The sequence below is a fragment of the Lithobates pipiens genome, unplaced genomic scaffold (genome assembly GCF_037356315.1).
Source record: "Lithobates pipiens isolate NorthernLeopardFrog02 unplaced genomic scaffold, aLitPip1_a1.2 Scaffold_16, whole genome shotgun sequence".
In the NCBI taxonomy this organism is placed as follows: Eukaryota; Metazoa; Chordata; class Amphibia; order Anura; family Ranidae; genus Lithobates; species Lithobates pipiens.
The window spans coordinates 163,885,900-163,906,377 of record NW_027507748.1 but is presented as its reverse complement, the minus strand read 5'-3'; the positions used below and the strand labels follow the sequence as shown (position 1 = coordinate 163,906,377).

At 41.1% G+C, this 20,478-nt stretch overlaps 1 protein-coding gene across 12 annotated transcripts in view; it reads right to left on the bottom strand.

The window, feature by feature from the left end:
• MAP7D2 (MAP7 domain containing 2) overlaps nt 1-20,478 on the bottom strand; it is a 202,876-nt gene that overhangs the window by 36,051 nt on the left and 146,347 nt on the right. For 7 of the 12 annotated variants that reach the window (XM_077480724.1, XM_077480728.1, XM_077480723.1 and 4 more), the window contains 4 exons: nt 18,020-18,145; nt 12,880-13,028; nt 10,614-10,741; nt 4,069-4,298 (listed from right to left, as the gene is read on the bottom strand). In XM_077480724.1, the coding sequence (XP_077336850.1) occupies nt 4,069-4,298; nt 10,614-10,741; nt 12,880-13,028; nt 18,020-18,145 (633 nt within the window). The remainder of the gene's footprint in view (nt 1-4,068; nt 4,299-10,613; nt 10,742-12,879; nt 13,029-18,019; nt 18,146-20,478) is intronic. The other 5 variants (XM_077480730.1, XM_077480732.1, XM_077480734.1 and 2 more) reach the window with 2 other exon arrangements.

Below are 20,478 nucleotides of genomic sequence, written 5' to 3'. Positions count from 1 at the left end.
AGCAGGTCCTGTACTGCCCCAAACAGGGCCTTCCGACGAGCCAGAAGAAGATGAAGGTTGGAGCGAAAAAAATCTGTTTGGCGGACAAGAAAGAAACTATCTTGTACTCTGAGGAAACCAGTTTGCAGACCCACTGGTCAGAAAGCAGGGAGGTCCACCGAGCTGCAAACTCCCGAAGGCGACCACCCCACCTGAGAGTCGGGTGGGGGCAAACCTTCATGTGGTAACAGATTTGTTTCAAAGTTTGTTTGGCTTGTGAAACCAGGGACACTTTTGTCCCTCAGCAGGCACCTTGTAGGACTGGGAATGCTTACATGCCAACTCGGGCGGACCAAAAATCTGCTTCTGAACAGAAAAGGAGGGCCCTTGCCTACGGCGTGGCTCCTTACCATTCCAGGACTGTGGGCCCAACGTACTCTTACCCCCAGTAACATTCATAATAATTTCATCCAGCGAGGCTCCAAATAGCCTCTCTCCCTGGAAAGGAAAGTCCGTCAGTGCTTTCTTAGATGCCTGGTCTGCAGACCAGCATTCCAGCCAAATCAGGCGACGTAGCACTACTGCTGATACTGAGGTTCTAGAGAGCAAGGGGCCATATCTAAGGCCGCCTGGGGAAGCCTGTTGCTTCTCCAATTCACAGTGCAACAATTTAGCCCATTCAGTCAGTGTCTGCGATACCAGGGCCATGGCTAACACTGGCCCGAAATGCTGACCCCACTACAGTAAACATGGACCGGGCAACCCCTCGGCCCTTCTGTCGGCAGGTGCCCCTTCCACCGTAATCGTGGTTACCTTATTTAACTTGGATAACGGGGGGGGGGGCATTTCTTCAGGAAACTCCCCAAAAGGGGTAACGCCATGCATTTTAGGACTGAAAAGGCCTGCTGCCGTTTTCCCCACTCCTTGTAAATAAACTTATTAAAATACGTTCGGTAAGGAAACACCTTAGGCGTGCGGGCCGGCTTGTGGGACCCGAAAGGGATCGACACCTCTGTAGATGCCCCTGCCGTATCCTCCATTTTTAGGGTATCCTGCACTGCTGTAATAAGTGCTCCTACAAGCGCCTTTTCCTGCTCTGACCTGACACGGAGTTAACCTCCCTGTCCGAACGGTCCTGGTCCGCATCCTCTGATACATCAGAACAGGGGCCGCGAGTCACTGCTGGGCCAGAGTCTGAATCAGAGCTTTCCCCAGAAGACGGAGGGGGCGTTTACCCCCCTTGCACCCACACACCACTTCAACCGACAGAGCATCCATAGGCACCGCAGGTGCAGGGGAACCAGTTGTAGTCACAGGGATGTTTGGGGAAGAAGCACCAGCTTCTGACGCCATGCTGACCCACACTCGCCTGTCACCACTTAGGGACCTAAGGCAAGTCACACAAAAAAGTCCACCCTCCTAGCTGCACAGACTGAGGGGCCCCCCTGCAGGACTCACCACCCTGACCTAGGTACTGCACTGTGCTGCTGCTGCTGTCCCCTCTCCCCTGTGCCATCCACGAGGTGTCTGTGTGGAAGTGTACTGTTCTAGAAGGAAACAAGCGCCCAGTGCTAGAGGCAGGTACGGGCACTGCACCCCCATGTGCCCAGTCAAACAGCAGCCCATAGCATGGGGAGGAGGGAAAGCACAGGGAGAGAAGAAAGGGAGAGTGAGAGACCCCCCTAGTCGACCTTCCAGGGAATGCCCTTCTGCTCCATCCTGCCGAGACAGGTGGAGCCATACTTACCCCTCCTGCAGGGACTGTTGGACGCATTCCAGTCAGACCCATCACCCAAGCAGTACAGGGTGGCTGCCAGCCATGACACACTGACACAGAGAGCAGTAGCCCGCTCATATGTGTGTCCCGGAGCATATAGCTCACTGATAGCCCCTGGAATATATGGGGCATGGCGTGGCTGACCCAGCGTGTAGCTATAGCCTGCTCACGCTCAATGGCCAGGCTGGGGAGACTACAAGGATCTATATTATCCAGCCTGTCACCCAGCCTGGCTGTTGATTGAAGATCACAGGAATCAAAAATGCAGAAAAAAGAAAAAAATTCTACACTAGGCAGAAAAAAGCCGAGCTGCTGGATGCAGTGTGAGGGGTTATAGCCAGTAGGACCGCCCCCGCCTAGTCCTCTCCTAAAGGGGCGATATAACCCTAAGGTCAAGAAGAGCTGCTGTGTCTGTCAATGAACTTCAAAGAAAAGGATTTTACGGTGAGTACAAAAATCCTATTTTTTTTGGATAGAGCAAGGGAGGGTTATTACCCCTGTCAGATATTTTTTTTGCCATTTGTGTTCCATTGTGGAGATTTTCCTTCAATTCCTGTCTCTTTGCCAAACAGGGAGTGAAAGGATATTCCTACAAATTGAAGGGATTCACCAGAACTAGTGTCCCCATTGGATGACTCCCCCTCCTATTACTTCTCTGGTTACAACCCAAAATGTGGGATTTTCTTTTGTTTTCATTTACAATTTATAATGGTTATCGGGACAAATAGGGATCAGACAGCAATACAAACCAACAAGTGTTCTAATCCCTCTCCACTCTGTTTAAGACTTTAGTTATACTTTAAAGCAGGGGTCTCCAATCCTTATAAACAGGGGGCCAGTTTACTGTCCCTCGAACTTAAGGGGGGCTGGACTGTAGCCATTGGGAGTAGAAAAGGTCCTGACATAAGTGGGAACAAACAATGCCCCATAGTTGGTGTCAGTGGGAAAAATTTTGCCCAATTGTTGGTGTCAGTGGGAGGAATTGTGTAATGTGCAAGTGTTGCTGTTTTTAACACTTTCTGCCTAGTCCTCTCCTAAAGGGGCAATATAACCCTAAGGTCAAGAAGAGCTGCCGTGTCTGTCAATGAACGATAGAGAAAAAAATGTTTTGCCTAACAATCTTCTTTGACCGCTTCCGGGCCGCCCCAGGTACATTTACTGCGGCAAGGTGGCCGGCTGCGCAAAACCACATACAGGTACATTATTTTGCGCATGCCAGCCGTGGTTTAGGAGGCCTGGCGGTTAGGGGGCCCAATCAGTGGGTATGGTGGCTGTGATCCATGGATCGTTCACAGAATAGACAGATCAGCCGTCTATAAACAAGGCAAACGGCGGATCTGTCAGAAAGGGAAAGATCTTGTGATTCAGGTAAGCTGAATCACGGATCTCTCTTTTCCTTCAGTGTGACGCTGTCCCACACAGTTAGTAAGCAACTCCCTAGAGAACATTTAACCCTTTGATCGCCCCTGGTGTTAACCCCTTCCCTGCCAGTGCCATTTATAGCACTGATTACTGGATTGGTGTCACTGGTCCCCAAAAAGTGTCACTCAGTGTCAGTAGACACTAACTTTTGCGCAAACCAATCAATATACAGCAATACCTCAGATTGCGAGTAAAGCGAGCGGTTTGCAATATAAGCCATTTTTAAAAAATGACTGCGAGCGCTGGCTCACAAAACTAGCACGATTCAAGCATCTAGGGTGTGCAGTACAGCATTTGGTCAGAGGTGCGGAGGCGCCAGTGACACTAGAAGCCGATCAGAGCCGCTCGGAAACACTCTGTTCGAGTGTCTCCGAGCCTCTGAGTGCATCCGAGTGACTCCGAGAGCTCGCCAAGTGTTTCCGAATGTCTCTGGCACGTCCCCCAGCTCTGGTTACATGCGGTACTGCATATACTAGCAGTGCCGCTTTAACGCATTATCTGAGTTTCCATTATTTCCTATGGGGAAACTCGCCTTTGATATACGAGTGCTTTGGATTACAAGCATTCTTCTCCACTGGGATCTGAGGTGTGAAAAAGGATGCCTTGCTCTACCAGTTCTTTTGGTAGGGGACACATTGGGGTTGATTTACTAAAACTGGAGAATGCAATATCCAGTGCAGCTGTGCACGGTAGCTTCTAACTTCAGCTTGTTCAATTAAGCTTTAACAAAAAAACCTGGAAGCTGTTTGGTTTCTATGCAGATCTGCACCAGATTTTGCACTTTCCAGTTATAGTAAATCAACCCCAGTGTGTACATTTATATTTCTTATGAGAGATCCTAGAAGTGTGCTGCAACTCTACAGAGCATTATATCGCGGAAAATTACTTACTTTCATTAGCATCTTTCTTCTCACTAGGGGAGAGACTTTTCTCTAGTTTGGATGATTCCGTTTTCAGTACCACAGAATGTTCCTCTGTTTCAGGACTTGTTTTGGGTTTCTCAGATCTTTTTTTAGGTGCATCTTGGCTGGCATTTGGGCTAGATCGAGTTTTCATAGGCGATGCTGGGAACGGCTTGTTATTTTTCACTGGAGACTGTGCATATGACTTTGAAAGTGACCTGCAAATTAAAATATATGTACAGGCAATGAGTGCTACTATCCAAACAAACATACATTCTAATTTAGTCTAAAGAAAAAAAAAAAAAACTAAAGATGCGAGTTTACAGTGATGACCTGGAATTTAATAGAAGCAATCGCTTATAGCAACCGATCAGATTCCAACTTAGTTTTTTTTTTTTTTTAACATCACTTAGAAACAAAGCATACAGTATCTCACAAAAGTGAGCACACTCCTCACATTTCTGTAAAAATTTTATTATATCTTTTCATGTGACAACACTGAAGAAATGACACTTTTATACAATGTAAAGTAATGCGTGTACAGCTTGTATAACAATGTAAATTTGCTGTCCCCTCAAAATAACTCAACACACAGCCATTAATGTCTAAACCACTGGCAACAAAAGTGAGTACATCCGTAAGTTAAAATGTCCAAATTGGGTCCAATTAGCCATTTTCCCTCCCTGGTGTCATGTGACTCAGTGTTACAAGGTCTCAGGTGTGAATGGGAAGCATGTGTGTTAAATTTGGCGTCAGCGCTCTTACTCATACTAGTCACTGAAAGTTCAACATGGCACCTCATGACAAAGAACTCTGAGGGTCAGAATACAAGAATTGCTGCTCTACATAAAGATATCTTAGGATATAAGAAGATAAACAAGATCCTGAAACTGAGCTGCAGCATGGCGGGTGGCCAAGACCATACAGCGGTTTAACAGGACAGGTTCCACTCAGAACAGGCCTCGCCATGGTCGACCAAAGAATTTGAGTGCAGGTGCTCAGCGTCGTATCCAGAGGTTGTCTTTGAAAAATAGATGTATAGGTTCTGCCAACATTGCTGCAGAGGTTGAGGGGATGGGGGGGGTCAGTCTGTCAGTGTTCAGATCATACGCTGCACACTGCATCAAGTTGGTCTGCATGGCTGTCGTCCCTGAAAGGAAGCCTCTTCTAAAGGTGACGCACAAGTAAGCCCGCAGTTTGCTAAATACAAGCATACTAACCATATCCTGTGGTCTGATGACACACAACTTATTAAGACAAACTTATTTGGTTCAGATGGTGTCAAGCGTGTGTGGGACAACCAGGTGAGGAGTATAAAGTCAAGTGTGTCTTGCCTACAGTCAAGCATGGTGGTGGGAGTGTCATGGTCTGGGGCTGCATAAGTGCTGCCGCCACTGGGGAGCTACAGTTCATTGTGGGAAACAATGAATGCCAACATGTACTGTGACATACTGAAACAGAGCATGATCCCCTCCCTTCAGAGACTGGGCCACAGGGCAGTATTCAAAATGATAACAACCCCAAACACGCTTTCAAGACAACCACTGCCTTGCTAAAGAAGCAGAGGGTAAAGGTGATGGACTGGCCAAGCATATCTTCAGACCTAAACCCTATTAATCTGTGGGGCATCCTCAAATGGAAGGTGGAGGAGCGCAAGGTCTCTAACATCCACCAGCTCTGTGATGTCCTCATGGAGGCGTGGAAGAAGACTCCTGTGGCAACCTGTAAAGCTCCGGCGAACTCCATGCCCAAGAGGGTTAAGGTAGTGCTGGAAAATAATGATGGTCACACAAAATATTGATACTTTGGGCCCAATTTGGAAATTTTCACTTAGGGGTGTACTCACTTTTGTTGCCAGCGGTTTAGACATTAATAGCTGTGTGTTGAGTTATTTTGAAGGGGCAGCAAACATACACTGTTATACAAGCTGTACACATTACTTTTCTACAATGTAAAGAGCAATTTCTTCAGTGTTGTCTCATGAAAAGATATAATAAAATATTTACAAAAATGTGAGGGGTGTACTCACTTTTGTGAGATACTGTATGTTTAAATTGGTGTAGGCTCTACCTCCACATTAGGTACAGTTTAAAACTCCACATCCCTTTAGGCAAAACACATTTTTATCCATGATGCAGCCATCTTTTTCATGTCCTGCTCCTTTTACTGTCTCCAGTGACGAATCTGGTGAAATTATTAAATGTCTAGCACTATTTTCAGCCTACGTTGGGGCATCCCATTTTCCAACGTGGTAGAATAAGCCCCCATATTCACTTTAGTCTGCTGATTTTAATAATGGAGATATATCGCTATACTCCACAGTAATACTCATAACCAATCTGCAGGAAATTGTGTATATTGCCTGTATCTGTATATAACAAGCATCTGTTATCATAAAGTGATCACTTTGCTTTACTTTAATAAATGAATACTGCGTGGTGGATGGAGCCTTAAAAAAGGGACTACAACAAGGGAATTACCCAATATCTCAAAACACACTAGAAAGACCAGGAACCAAGCCAAGACTGGAAGAATGTTGCCTTAAGTACCAATAGGATTGGTGAAACATCACCCTGTGAGTCATAGTAATCAAAAAGCGCATTGGATTACTCACGAATGCGAGTCCTGTGAGCAAAAAGGGTGTCACCAGGAGGAAAAATACACCACTGCATTTGTTTATGTTCACTTGATGAGCACGGGTTTGGGAATAAGTTATCATCCAGCCACATCTTTGCTGGAATATAAACTGTCACATATTTTGAAAGCTATTCACTTGCACTTATAGATGAACTGCACTAATATGCACTTTATAGGTTTATGATGTTATATAAGGGTGTTTGATTTCATGTTACACACTACAGTTTAGAGTGTGTTCAAGTTAATTTTTTTACTATAACATTGCTCGAACTGGTGGGAACACAGTGGGAGGTTGCGGCAACTCATCTATTTATATATATTTTTATTGTGATTTTATTTGATATATTATCCTTTATTTTCATGAGGACACGTTATCTGGATCATTATATTAGCATAGCGGTACACAATTTACCTTTTATCATTGAACAGATGGTATCCTATAGTTCCCTCTGTTTTACATTGCAGACTGAAGGAGAAAAACTGTTACGCGCTTCCCTGTTTTTTTGCCATCCAAACGCCCTTAATTTTAAAGGGGAAGTGGATCACAGGAGTGCAGCTGTCTGGTTGCTTGGTTCTCAGCCTTAGAGCCGGCAGGGGAACGATGCTGTATCCACCTAGGTCAGGGATGTGCAGTCAGGGGAGGCAGTTGAGGCAGAGCCTCACCTGCCATGAACATTAAAAAAAATTAAAAAATTGAGCTTCAAAAGGTCATAGCTCCGCTACCTGAGGTCACAGAGACCCCATATTTGGGGGGTAGGTAGCCTGCCTAAGTCCTACCCCACCACTAGGGCTAACAAAAACTATGGTTCCGCAGATACGGGGTTCCTTGCTCAGCCTGGAGAAGCTACAGAGCGGTCAGTTTAAATACAAGCTGGCACACTCTGTTTGCAGCAATCTGAGAGGATGAGCTCACAGTGCCTCTCCTCACTTCTTGTCAAAAGCACTGAGCTCAATGGACAGCTTGGAGTTTTGGATTAGTTAATGGTACCATTAGCCCCAGCTGTCCAATAAAAATGCTGCAGTGGAGGCACACCTTTTACTGCAGTGTTATAGAAGGGGCATGTGTCTAAAAGACAAATGCTCCCTTCCAGCCCAGCTCTCTTAACTACAAGGAAATACATGGGTACATGGGTCTATGGGTATAAGATTTACACACAATCCCATGTTTTCTCACACAGTTAAGAGGAAGAAGGAGAATCTGCTGCTCTTGAAAAGGTCCTGTTATAATCAAGCTAAATCATATATTTATATGCTATATGTTATAACATTTATTTACTGTGAAATTACTGGTTTTAGTTATAACTTCAAACTTCAGCAATTTCTCTGTTAAGCCACCTGCTTGAGTAAAGTTTTTGAAAATATAGTAAATTACCTTAAAAACTATATATAATAATTATTTGTATAATACTTATGGAAATGAAACCCTTGCCACCCAGGCCAATTCTGACACTTCTCTCATACATGTAACAATCATCTTTTTTGCTAGAAAACTACCCCCAAACATTGTATATATTGTTTTAGCAGACACCCTAAGGAATAAAATGGTGGTTGCTGCAAGTTTTTATGTTGCATGGCATTTGCACAGCAATTTTTAAATAAAAAAATAAATAAAAAATACTACAGATAAACAGTTTTTTTTGTATAATGTGAAAGATGTTATCCCAAGTAAATAGATAACCAACATGTCATGCTTTAAAATTGCGCACACTTCTGGAATGGCGCCAAACTTCAGTTCTTCAAAATCTCCGTAAGCGGCGCTTTAAATGTTTTTTTTTTTTTTTTTTGCAAAATTACATGTTTAGAGTTACAGAGGAGGTCTAGTGCTAGAACTATTGCTCTTACTCTAACAATCATGGCGTATGTAACCTGTGTGTATCTGGCTCCGATATTAGCCAGTACATCACCAGCCACTGACCTCACCGCACATCCCTGACCTAGGTATGATTAAAAAAAATTGCCATACTTTTAATAGCACTCCACCAGCTTCCCAAAGACAGCAGGGCGATAAGTTTATTTGTAAAAACACATTTGTGCTTTGTAAATGTGCAGTGTATGTATCAATTTTAATTAAAGCAGCAGTATGACCATGTTGAGGCCACACCACAGCTTCATAAATGCCCTCTATCAGGTCAGGAACAGGAAGTACAGGCTCTCTTTAATGGAGACATGTTTAGTAATGTTTAACCACCTCCTGCCCACGCTATAGCCGTAAGACGGCTACAGCGTGGGCCTCAATTGCCGGGAGGGCATCCATGTATGTGCTCCCGAGATCGGGGCGCGCTCTGTGGTCAATGAGACTCGGCTGATCACAGATCGGAGTAAGGGGCCGATCCTGTGATTGTTGTCACATGTACCACACAGCCAGTACTTGCCAGATATTCCTGCATCTCCTTTAATGTTACTGTAGGTCTCTTGGCAGCCTCCCTGACCAGTAATGTCACTTCTGTGCCATATTTTCTCCACTTGATGACTGTTTTCACTGTGTTCCATGGTATATCTAATGCTTTGGAAATTCTTTTGTACCCTTCTCCTGACACATTTTAACAAGGAGATCCCTCTAATGCTTTGGAAGCTCTCTGCAGACTATGGCTTTTGCTGTAGGATACGACTAAAGCCCTATACACACACTATTAGATTTTCTGCTGATTTTTGTCTTCAGATTTATCAAAACCATGTAGTGCAAGGGCCTGCCTGATCGCATACAAATTGAAACTCCTAAGGTTTGACCTAATATTATATGGTTTTGGTAAATCTGAACTAAAAAAATCCGCAGAAAATCTTTAGGCCTCATGCACACTGGACATTTTTGGACGTTTTTACAGCAGCTGTTTTTGGCAGTAGACTTTTTTTGTAGTCATTAAACTCTCCATCATGTTATCCTGTGTCCATGCATACATAGGCTGTTATCAGCAGGTTTGGGCAGTAACGTTTTTGAGCAGTAAAAACACAAACCAAAACTAGTGGGTTCTGAGAGACGTTTTTCAGCTGTAAAAATGCTCCAACGCTGATAAACGATGATAAATGTCGATAAATGCTCAAAAACATCACTGACCAGCGTTTAACGTTTTTGATCTATTGTAAAAAAATAAAATAAAAAAACCCGCTATCGTAGAAAAACACTAAAAATGCGATTGCAAAAACGTTGAAAAAAAAATTGAAAAACTCACTGCAAAGCTACTGACGTTTTTATAACATTATTTTAACATCCAGTGTGCATGAATGTCAGCAAAGACCTACTAGTACAGCTGAACTTTATTTGGGGTTAATCAGGCACTTTAAGGCTCGGTTCACACAGGGGGCGATGCGAGGCGACACGACTTGCCGCGCCGCGACCTGCCGCGACCTCAGCAGCGACTTGCAAATGACTTCTGTATAGAATTCAATGCAAGTCGCCCGAGGTCGCCCAAAAGTAGTACAGGAACCTTTTTTCTAAGTCGGAGCGACTCGAGTCGCTCCTCTTAGAACGGTTCCGTAGTACAGAACGGGGGCGACTTGTCAGGTCGCGGCACGGCAAGTCGTGTCGCCTCGCGTCGCTCCCTGTGTGAACCGAGCCTAAATGATGGCAAGTGTGTACTGACTCCCATTTACATGAGTTCAGATGTAATCGTTTCATTTTGAACACAGCTACATTCCCAGTTATAAGAGGGTGTGCACACATTATTTTCGTTTTTTATTTTTACTAAAAAAGATTTCAGTTTGTTTTTCAATTTAGTTGTACAGTTTATAGGTCACATTAAAGGTGGAAAAAGTTCTGACATGATTTATCTTTGTCTCATTTTTTTACATCACAGAAACCTGCCATTTTAACATGGGTGTGTAGACGTTTTATATCCATTGTATAAGGTCTAGCAAAGAAGAACAGAATACATCCATAGTGCTCTATCTGAAAATCATACTTTGGTGTTGCTGGAGAAGATGATCTTTTGGACATGGTTGCAGGCGATTCCGATCTTCTAAGAGGAGAACCAAGGGCACTAGCTTGTACAGGAGTTGTAGCTCGTTTTTCTTTCTTTAACTTTTCAGGCTATAAAATTAGAAAACCAAACTAAATCTGGAGCACTTGGGAAAAGAACAGTTGATATAAAAAAAATACAAATCCTTTAAAAACCGGTCATGGTTACAGTTGAAAATGAACCACAAAATAAATGTAACGCTACATTTTAGCACAATCACAAAGATCCAACATCTTTTCGCAGTCAATATAGGGTGATCCCTCACCTGGATAGATGCAGCCTGATCTTCCCTGGATCAGGTGATAGTTGACATGTTTGCTCAGATAGAAAGCCATATAATCTTACATGGAGGAAGTAAAAGTGCACTAAAATTTATAACTGTCTAAATTCCAATAAGGAAAATATGGTAAAGGGCCAAAACAGGAAATGTCTACTAATGAAAGATTATGAGTTAATGTTAGGTCAAAGAAAAATAAAAAAAATCTATTTCTATATTCTATGATACTATAATCAGAAAGCTTTAATGCTTTACATTATTTAGCTAAAATGTGTTCAAGCCCAATACCGGCGGTGCCCTAGTTATAAACATCCAACTTACAAATGACCCTACTTACAAATGGAGGCAGACAACAGGAAGTGAGAGGAAATCTACCCCTAGCAAGGGAAATGTACTCCTGTAAGAGTTATTATTGGAAAAAAGCTACCTCCACTGATGTTGGCTTGTTGTGGAAACAAGCTTTGGTGATAAAAACATTTTCAAAATGCAACTGTTATTGGGACAGAAAGTGAGGTGAAATCTTCTGAACAGGGGCACAGACAGCAAAACCAACATTACAGGGATGTCGTTAACCCTTCCCTATGCTATCCAAAAAGCTTAAAAATAGTGTTTTTGGCTGGAGCTACACTTAAAAAATTTACCTGTTCCGTTACCTGTTCAAACAGATTCAACTTAAGAACAAACCTACAGACCCTATCTTGTTTGTAACCCAGGGATCGCCTGTATAAGGTTCTGCTTGATTTTCTTATGTGAGCAAAACCATGAAAGTCCTGAAGTGCAGTAAACCATAATAACTAATCAGAACACACTCTTCTCAGACTTTGAATTAGACAAGATTCATTTTAAATTGGTTGCTGTAAGCTACTACACTGAATAAGCACTCCCGAAAAAGACTAAAAATGCTCACCCTAGTAAATCTGTATTTGATTGTTTGGAAACACTGTCTGAACTGCCCGTCTAAAACTACACATAGCTACAATACAGGAACGTGGGAGAAATTCCTCCCTGCCACCATTCCTGCAAGTCTCCTTTTTATAAATTCCAGAGGGTATATCCTGCAAAATTGTGATCATACCCACCCCATAAAAAATATAAACCTAGGTGACTCACCATTATTCGGAACCCGACCTACAAAACTTAAAAAAAAATGTATAAAACATAGTTATTAAACCCAACCTCTTCCAATCTTAATCTAAACTATAAACCAAACTTCTAAAATTTGACCAAATTTCTAAACCTAAGATTAAACTATTTGCTTTATTAAGCCCTTTGGTCCTTGCTTTGTTAACATTTGATTCAAAGACAAGATGCGAGGAGAAGAGTCAGATGAGCTGACCTAATAACTTTATACATGAGCTGGTTGGGCGAGTCACAAGAGAGATTGCTGGCTGTCAACTCACCATGAAGATCAGATGATGTATATAGTGGTAAACCTTGCTCATGAAAACCAAAAAAAATAGGCATGTCTAACCTCATAGCATAGCCATTACTAAAGAATCACACAATTAAGGCAACACATTGACACATTTCAATGGATATGCCTGAACTGAACATATTACAGATATTGGCAGACAATTACAAATCAGGCTTGAAGTCAAGAAGCCATCTTTTGATTCTATATACGATAAAATAAATTAAAGAATAACATTTAAGAAGCGACCATGCTTGTTAAATTTTCACTGGATAAAATAATTTTAAATAATTTTATGTGCAATAATTTTCTCTAGGTACTATTATGCTTTAGGTGATGCATTTAGTGTGAAAAGCAGCTAAGATGTTCACACAGAACTTGCTGTGGCCCAAACAAGACTACTGGGCAAGTTGTGACAGCATGTAGAAATGTAATGCTTTAGCTTGCAGTGTTCAAACATATATACAGTAAGTTAGATGTTTCAGGGTGAAATGAAAGCAGTAAAGAATATAATTGTTCACCTGTGCCTCTGGGGTAGTTGGTGTCTTTGCTCCATCTGTTGCGCTAGGGGACGGCAGGGTCTTCTTCCGCTCAGTGCTCCGTGAAGGGGAAGACTTGTAGGGAGATTTAAGAGGACTAGCAGGGGCTACACGAGGACACACATGATAGACTAGAGAGTTAGAGTGTAAAGGCAAGGAACACAAGATGGTAAAGTGGGAAAATTACAGCAGGAGGAAGAAAGGGGAAATACAATAATATGTTAAATTCCTATATCGTAGAACATATGGTCACTATCCACCAAAAGAATGTCCTACAGACAAATCAATTATGAAAACATATCATGCTTATTTCACATTTCACTAGTAAACGTATGCTTCCATGATATTGATTTTGTACGTGAATAAAGTAGCCTCAAATCTTTTGCTATCAAACCGCCAGAAGAATGAAAAAAGGAAATAGTACACAGCAATTACGGACAATGTTAGGTTTTCTTCTTGTTAATTAATAAAATGCCCTCATCACTGCATACTAAAACAAGTGAAAATAACACTTGAGATGCTTTTTCCTGGACACCCAATATTAAATGACATCTCCCAAAGAGCCTTTTTCATGTTCTAAGCAAAATACATTTTTTTAATAATAGACATGGAGATGCCAAAAGGGCCAGTAAACCCAGATTTCAGCTTGTCTAATATAAAAAAAAAAAAAAAGACAAAATTTAAGATCTGATAGTACGGGGAAATATTTTCCAACACCCCAATACATTTCTGCCATTCACCCGGTTTTCAGCTATACTTGGTAACGCAGTGTAACCATTCATTTGTAGAAGACAAATCAGAAAAAAAAAACAGTCTACAGTTAGGGAACAAAAATACATTCCGATTGGTTGTTATGCATTGCTGCACTTGTTTCTTGACTAAATATAAAATGTTAAAGTGGTTGTAAAGTCAGAAGTTTTTTTAGCTTAACCACTTCGCACCCAGGCCAATTCTGACATTTCTCTCCTACATGCAAAATTCATAATTTTTTTGCTAGAAAATTACATAGAACCCCCAAACATTATATATGTTTTTTATTTTAGAGAAAATAATGGTGTCATTGCAGGAGAGATGTGGGGTCTTATTGACCTCGCATCTCACCACAAAGAGGACCTGTCACACACCATTCCTATTACAAGGGATGTTTACATTCCTTATAATAGGAATAAAAGTGATAAAAAAAAATTAACGTAAAAAAAGTGCAAAAATAAAAAAAATTTGAAATGCCCCTGTCCCCGGTAGCCTACGTCAAGAAGCGACCGCACATGTAAGTCCCGCCCATACATGTAAACACTGGTCAAACCACACGTGTGAGATTTCGCCACGTGCGTTAGAGCGTGTGCAACAATTTTAGCACTAGACCTCCTCTGCAACTTCCAAACTGGTAACCTGTACACATTTTCAAAGTGTCGCCTATGGAGATTTTTAAGTACCGAAGTTTGGCACCATTCCATGAGTGTTCGCAAAGCGTGACATGTTAAGTATCTATTTACTTGGCGTAACAGCTTTCACATTATATAAAAAAATTGGGCTAACCTTCCTGTTTTGCTATTTTTTTAAACTGTTTTTTTCCCCCCCAAAAAATGGCATTTGAAAAATTATTGCGCAAATACCGTGCAAGATAAAAAGTTGCAATGACTGACATTTTATCCCTAGGGTGTCTGCTAAAAAACATATATAATGTTTGGGGGTTCTGAGTAATTTTCTAGCAAAAAAAAAAAATTTTGATTTTTACATGTAGGAGAGAAGTGCCAGAATAGGCCTGGTATTTCAAGGGTTTAAATACCTTGCTGGTATATTGCTACTTCTACAGACAAGCTACAAATTTATGAAATGTAATTTTTATGTTGGGAAAAAAATGATTACGTCTACTGGCCCTTTTAGAAATGTTAAATAAAAAAAAAACATGAATAAATTACAACAAAAAATGAAAATGATGGGTTGGAAAATGAAATGAAAGCACTTAATAAGAAAACTATCAACTGTAATCAACTATATATGTAGCTTACTATACACCTTAAAGTGGATCTGAAGATTTGCTATGTTAGGGGCCATTTAGAAATGTTAATTGTGGATTAAAAAAAATAATAAATTAAATACAAGGCCTTAACCTTTCCCACTGATCTGCAGCTGCCTCAGACTGTGATAAGAGGCTGACCTATAGAATCTATGGAAATCCTCTGTCACCCAGACAGGGGACTCTGGAAGACAAGAGAAGCAGGGTGCTCTGGAATAATGTGTTTGATGAACTGGAATGCAGAGAGAGTGAGTCATATTTACAAAATCATCCTACCCCTGTCAAACACACTGTGCAGTAATCATTTAATTAAAATCACCACACAAATTAATGTCAAGTTTAGTCTTAATTGAATTTTTGTCTATTAATCAGTTGTATGCTGTAACCCAAAATAGGGCATACAAGCGGTATTGGATTATGTGAAGGATTTGTAAAAATGCTGCATCTTGTTGTCTGTTATAGGTTAAGCTGTTCAATTTAAAACCCAAAGTATATAAACCTACGCTGTGTGAACATAAAGGTGAATTAAATTAGAAACTGCAGCACCTCATTTACAATCTGGGCATCAGATGTGTTCAAATAAAAAAACCATTAAAAAGGTGTGCTGTCCCTTTCAATACAAAAACCTCAATAAATAGGTGTAAAAATAAAAAAATAAAAAAATCACCAAATCATAAATGCACAAAAAATTAATTAATTCATAAGGTGCTTTTCAGAAATAAAAACGGACGTAAAAAAGAAAAAAACCGAAATATACGCAATTCTTTTTCATTATACGTAGATGTGAAAACAGTCCCAATAAGTGAAAAAATCTATTTCCCAAAGTTCAAAAGGAATGTATTCACCGAAAAGTTATCAGCATCTGTATAGAGATATGGAGAAAAGGGTATCTTCGGGGATAAAAGACGTGCCACAGGACTACTCCACAAGAAAATGGTTAATAAACTCTTTACCGAATGGACAGATCCCACACAGAGAGATCATGAAGTGCGTTGTTCCTCCGCAGCCACTAGTGCCCTGGTCTCCTTAGAAATAGCCAAGCCTCTATTTGGTAAGGAGCTTATTAACCCTTTCTGCTGGAGTGGTCTTGTGCCATGTTATGCCTGGTGGTACCCTTCTCTCCATAATGTCCATCCAGAAGCTGATCACTTTTCGGGGATCACATCTCTTTTGAAATAGCATTTTTACTCATTGGAAATTTTTTCCCTTAGACTTTTGTTTACATGCAATACAATTAAATATGAATTGAGCATATTTATGTATTTTTGAAAAGCAACTTATGAATTAGTTAAAGGTTTATTCAGTTATGAATTGGTGATTTTTTTATTTTTACATCTTACAATCTTATTTTACATGAGGATTTTGCATTTAAAAAAAAGACACAGCCCCCATTAAACTGTTTTTTTTTAATTAAGTTGTTTAGTTTACATTTTTCAATTCGTGAAGGATGGCTACATCAAAATCAAAATCTGATAGCTCAGTGTTGTGTGGTTTCTAGGCAAGTTAAATCAATTCTTGCTCCTTAAATTTCCTTAGCACTTATTCCTAAAAGAGCATAGCCCAACTACTGTTGCCATTCAGATCAGTCTAAAGTTGCCCATAGCTTAACCTAGCTGAAAAAGATAAAATAAAAAACGAACAGATTCCCCCATCCACACAAGAGAAGTGCATGAAGGAATCCTTCCCGCTGTGCCATTGTAGTGACTCCCTCGACTGGCTGCATCTGCTGATCAATAAAATTAGTCCAGTATTCTGGTTTTACAAAATTTGATCACAAGACAGACTTCTGTTGAGCAGGAACGGCTGTAGATGATCAAAATTCATCATCATCTGGTACCTGCTGAACTGGCCAAATATCGATACAGCTATAGCAAGGAATCTTGTGGCAGAAGCAAGACTCAATTATGGTCTTGTACGAGAAGCAAAGACACAACCGCTTAGCTATTGTGCCAATGAAAACTGAAAATCATATGAACAGCCGTGCTAACCCATTATGTGGAAAACAATTCTTTGAGCGAAGTTCGTTTTTAAGCTCAATGCACTTCAAAACCATAAGCATTAGACGGCCATGGTTTTGTTGTTTCTCAAGTCACACTTTATTTGTCTGCACAACGTGGCAGATAAATCTGTATAGGAAATTAACGTTTTGCTCAAAACACTGTCAAAGTGTAAACTCTTATAAAAACTTAACTCATGTGCTCTTTTAGTCTGTTAAATATATCATTTGAAGGGTTTTGCTATATCTGTGGAATGAGTCCAAAAAAAAAAAAATACCTGTTGATCTTCCCAGAAATCTTTCTGTCTAATTAAATTCAAGTGTGCTCTGCATATGCTGACTGTTATTAAAGCGGAGGTCCGCCCACCGCTGGGAAAAAAAAAATAAAAAAAAAATACAGCAACTACACATACTGCAGCTGCTGGCTTTTAATAATAGGACACTTACGTGTCCTGGAGTTTAGTGATGTTGGCACTGCAGCTGATGTTTCCATCAGCTGTTGGGTGCTGCCGCTGCCATTGCAGTAAAGGGAACCCGGCAGTGTAGCCTTACGGCTTCACGCCAGGAACTCTGCGCATGCACAAGGCTCCGCTCCTCTCTCCTACTGGCCCAGCAACAGGGGGAAGAGGAGGGGGCCGAGCCATGACGTCAATATCTGTGGCTCCTCGAAGTGGGAACAGGATACCTGTCCCTCCTACTCCCCAAAAGGTGCCAGAGGGTGAGGGGGCGCCTGTGGGGAGGAACAAAATGAGCATAATTTCCACTTTTGGGTGGAACTCTGCTTTAATTACAATGTTCTTTGACAACTACAGAACCACATCCTCCTACATTGTCGACAATAAACGAGGGGCAGGGCTCCAGTCTTTTCTGGTTTCTGCTCTCCTGATACCGAAGTGAGATTGAGTGTTGTCAACCTAGCACTGGAATTGGCAAATTCACCAAGGGAAAATAATGCAGCCACCACCAAGGACTGGTTGATGTGCTTGAAGGACTAACAAGAACAAATGTTTGGAATAAACTAGAGAGCATACACGTCTCCCTCATTTACTCTGCAGGTCAAGATAGCATGGCTGTTCACCTAATAACTTCTATTTTCTTTAACACATTACCTGACATATAATGACATGACTCATTTAGCACGGCTGCACTCCTGCTCCTGGATAAGGAAGAGTGCGTTGGAGTCAGCAGTCGAGTAACAATGAAATTTTCCATGGGACTAAGATACAAACGATGGGCTGAAGGATGGAAGCAAATGAATGTTAGAACAAAAAAAAGAAAGCAAAAAACAAAATGAAACGAAACAATGGCAAACAAAATCAACTGATGAAAATAAACAAAGGATGGATGATATATAACAACATGTAAATGAAAGGGCAATTTCAGTGTTTCAATAAATTTCAGCTATGCGTTCGTTGGCTACATTTCCAAAAATTCATTTTTACAATAAAATTTACTTCCTATACGAAGGACAAGTGCTCTAACTAATGTATCTTGGGGATATATATTTATTAGTTAAAGCGCTTAGCCTTTACTTTACATCCCTGCCATACCAACATAGTACATAATTAAAGAAACCTGTCCCAAGAGAAACCATGGAGGCCACCATTGCTGATTTCATATGCTGCAAAAGTGAAAAATTCCCAAATTTTGGTTTGTCACTGGAACAGGAATAGAGAGGACATCACTAGCTCTGGCGATAACCAGGTATTTGTCACTTGGAGGGATTTCTTTTTCTTCCCGTCATGTCTAGGGGACAAAAAGTGAAGGGAAACTCGCCAATGGGACACAGGTAATGCATAAAAAAAAAAAAAGAAAAAAAAAAAAAAAGGAGTTTACGTATTCTATTTCCTCAAATACAGGTGCACTAGGAGAGAATCCTGTATCCATTGATTTCTGTAATATACAATAATGGCTATACAAGAGACCACCACTTGTAAAGTGAAATAATACATTTAGCGTGGCTGTAATTCCTAGCAGAGCAGATCTTAATAATCGGTCTATAAAAATGCACTGCAGTTTTGGCTCCTGTACAATCTGTCTGAGTCAAACCTTCATTCCAGTCTGCTGCACAGCACCAAACAATAGCACTTGGACACACCTAAGCAAGGGAGACACGTCTACTCTGTACTGATCAAGGTCATCTGTCTCGTGGCAAAGATACTTACTCTACAAAAACAGAAGCCAATGTAGTATTTCTTTATATTCAGGTCTGGTACACTACCTATTCCGAGTAAACAGGAGTGCTATTTAGCACAAAGAATGTCGATCATTTATTAAATGGATATCGAAGGCAGAAAATCAATTTGGAAAATATGGTATATACTTAATGCAAACATTTCAATTCAGCTTAATTACAATTGATCTGATAGCTTCAAGCATGTTTCTGACACTCTGGAGACGTGTCAGTATTTACAGAGCTGAATATTCATCTTCATGGTGCACACTCTAAGGCTTCATGTACATATAGCCCATTTTGACTGCGGCCGTGGGAAAATGCAAAACATGGCAAAAATCACATTGCGATTTCAGCAACAATTTTGCCATGTTTTAAAGGCCAGCGGTCAAAAGGTTGCTATTCTGAATGCGATTCTTCCCCATTCAGGAAATGGGAGGTTTACGGAGGTTGAATCCCCTTTGCATTTTCCCGTGACCACGGTAAATGACAGCCAAGTGTGCATGAAGCCTAAAGCTCCTCATAGAGCTTTTCAGGCAGAATCCTCCTCGCAAAGCTATTGTATTTAAGACTTCCCACCATCAGAATACACTGATCAGAGATGCTGATATAGCCTGCAGTGCTGATCAAGCAAGGATAACCCATCAGAGTGGTTTTCGAGAACCCATTTTGTAGATCGACTTCTCTACAACCTCCCTGCCCATACATGGTTTGAAAAGCTGCAAAAATAAGCCAATTGTACTTACATACCTGGTCCAATATATACAGTGAGGGAAAAAAAAGTATTCGATCCCCTGCTGATTTTGTACGTTTGCCCACTGACAAAGAAATTATCAGTCTATAATTGTAGGTTTATTTTAACAGTGAGAGGCAGAACAAAAATATCCAGAAAAACGCATTAAAAATAAAATAAAAAAATAAAATCAAGATTTCTGGCTCCTAGGTGTCTTCTATACAGGTAATGAGCTGAGACTTGAAGGGAGTGCTCCTAATCTCAGCTTGTTACCTACATAAAAGACACCTGTCCACATAGGCAATTGATCAGATTCCATCAGATTCCAATCTCTCCACCAAGACCAAAGAGTTGTCCAGGGATGTCAGGGACAAGATTGTAGACCTACACAAGACTGGAGTGGGCTACAAGACCATCGCCAAGCAGCTTGGTGAGAGGAGACGAAAATCAAGCTCTTTGGCATTAACTCAACTCGCTGTCTTAGGAGGAGGAGGAATGCTGCCTATGACCCCAAGAACATCATCCCTACCGTCAAACATGAAGATGGAAACATCATGCTTTGGGGTTGTTTTTCTGCTAAGGGGACAGGACAACTTCAAAGTACCGTCAAATTTTGGGCGAGAACCTTCCTCAGCCAGGGCATTGAAATTGGGACATGGATG